This window comes from Eimeria mitis, genomic scaffold (assembly GCF_000499745.2).
Source record: "Eimeria mitis Houghton genomic scaffold, Emh_scaff3885, whole genome shotgun sequence".
NCBI classification, from domain to species: Eukaryota; Apicomplexa; class Conoidasida; order Eucoccidiorida; family Eimeriidae; genus Eimeria; species Eimeria mitis.
Window position 1 is genome coordinate 1,660 of NW_013572219.1, and position 927 is coordinate 2,586.

The window sequence follows — 927 nt, forward strand, 5'->3', positions numbered from 1 at the left end:
GGTGTGGGGTGGTGTATTTGTATTTATTTATAAATAAAAAAATAATTATTTTTAAATAAATAAAAAATTAAATAAAAAAAACAAAAATACAAAAGCAAACTGCAGCAACACATCCGAATGAACCCTCCTCTGGCGGCAGCTGTGTTGCTGCTGCCGCTGCTGCTGCTGCTGCTGCTGCTGCTGCTGCAGCAGCAGCAGCAGCAGCAGCAAAGACAATAGAGAGTGATAGTGTTTATGAATATGTGTATAAGCAATAAACTCAAATAAAGAGATAAAATAAAATTTATAAAATAAATAAAAAGACAAAGCAGCAGCAGCTGAGCAGCAGCACATACACCTCGATGCAGCGTGTATACGAGGCGCAGCAGCAGCAGCAGCAGCAGCTGCTGCTGCTGCTGCAGCAGCAGCAGCAAGTGCCGCTAATGAAGAAGTGCAGCAGGTGTTAAGAAAGGTAAGTTTATTTCTCCTTCTGCTGCAGCAGATTGCTGCTGAGCAGCAGCAACAGCAGCAACAGCAGCAGCAGCAGCAGCAGCAGCAGCCCCCGTTGCAGCGATCCTCGCCTCAAAAAGGAGGAGCAGCAGCAGCAGCGGGAGCTGCTGCTGCTGCTGCTGCTGCTGCTGCTGCTGCTGCTGCTTATGTAAGAACGCTGTCTCTCTCTCTTATTTTTATAAGGCTTACCGAAAGGCATACTGCAGCAGCAGCAAGTTGGCTGCTGCAGCAGCAGCAGCAAGAAGAGCAGCAGCAACAGGAACAGCAGCAGCGGGAGCAGCAACGGGAGCAGCAGCTGCTGCAGCAGGCGGTGGTGCGGTGTATATACACCTCAATCTTCTCTCTCTTCTTTTTTCCTTTTTATTTGTTGCTGCTGCTGTTGTTGTTCTTGCTGCTCCAGCTCCAACACAGCAGCGCCTGAAGCAGCAGCAGCAGCAG

The 927-nt window shown here is 48.5% G+C and overlaps 1 protein-coding gene across 1 annotated transcript in view; it reads left to right on the forward strand.

Annotated features, from left to right (window-relative positions):
* Positions 1-341: 341 nt before the first annotated feature.
* The window catches only part of EMH_0070500 (uncharacterized protein), a gene marked incomplete at both ends in the record, with an annotated part of 2,920 nt that continues 2,334 nt past the window's right edge, over positions 342-927 (forward strand). Inside the window, 2 exons of the mRNA XM_013498982.1 lie at positions 342-413; positions 479-807. Coding sequence (XP_013354436.1) covers positions 342-413; positions 479-807 — 401 coding nt within the window. The remainder of the gene's footprint in view (positions 414-478; positions 808-927) is intronic.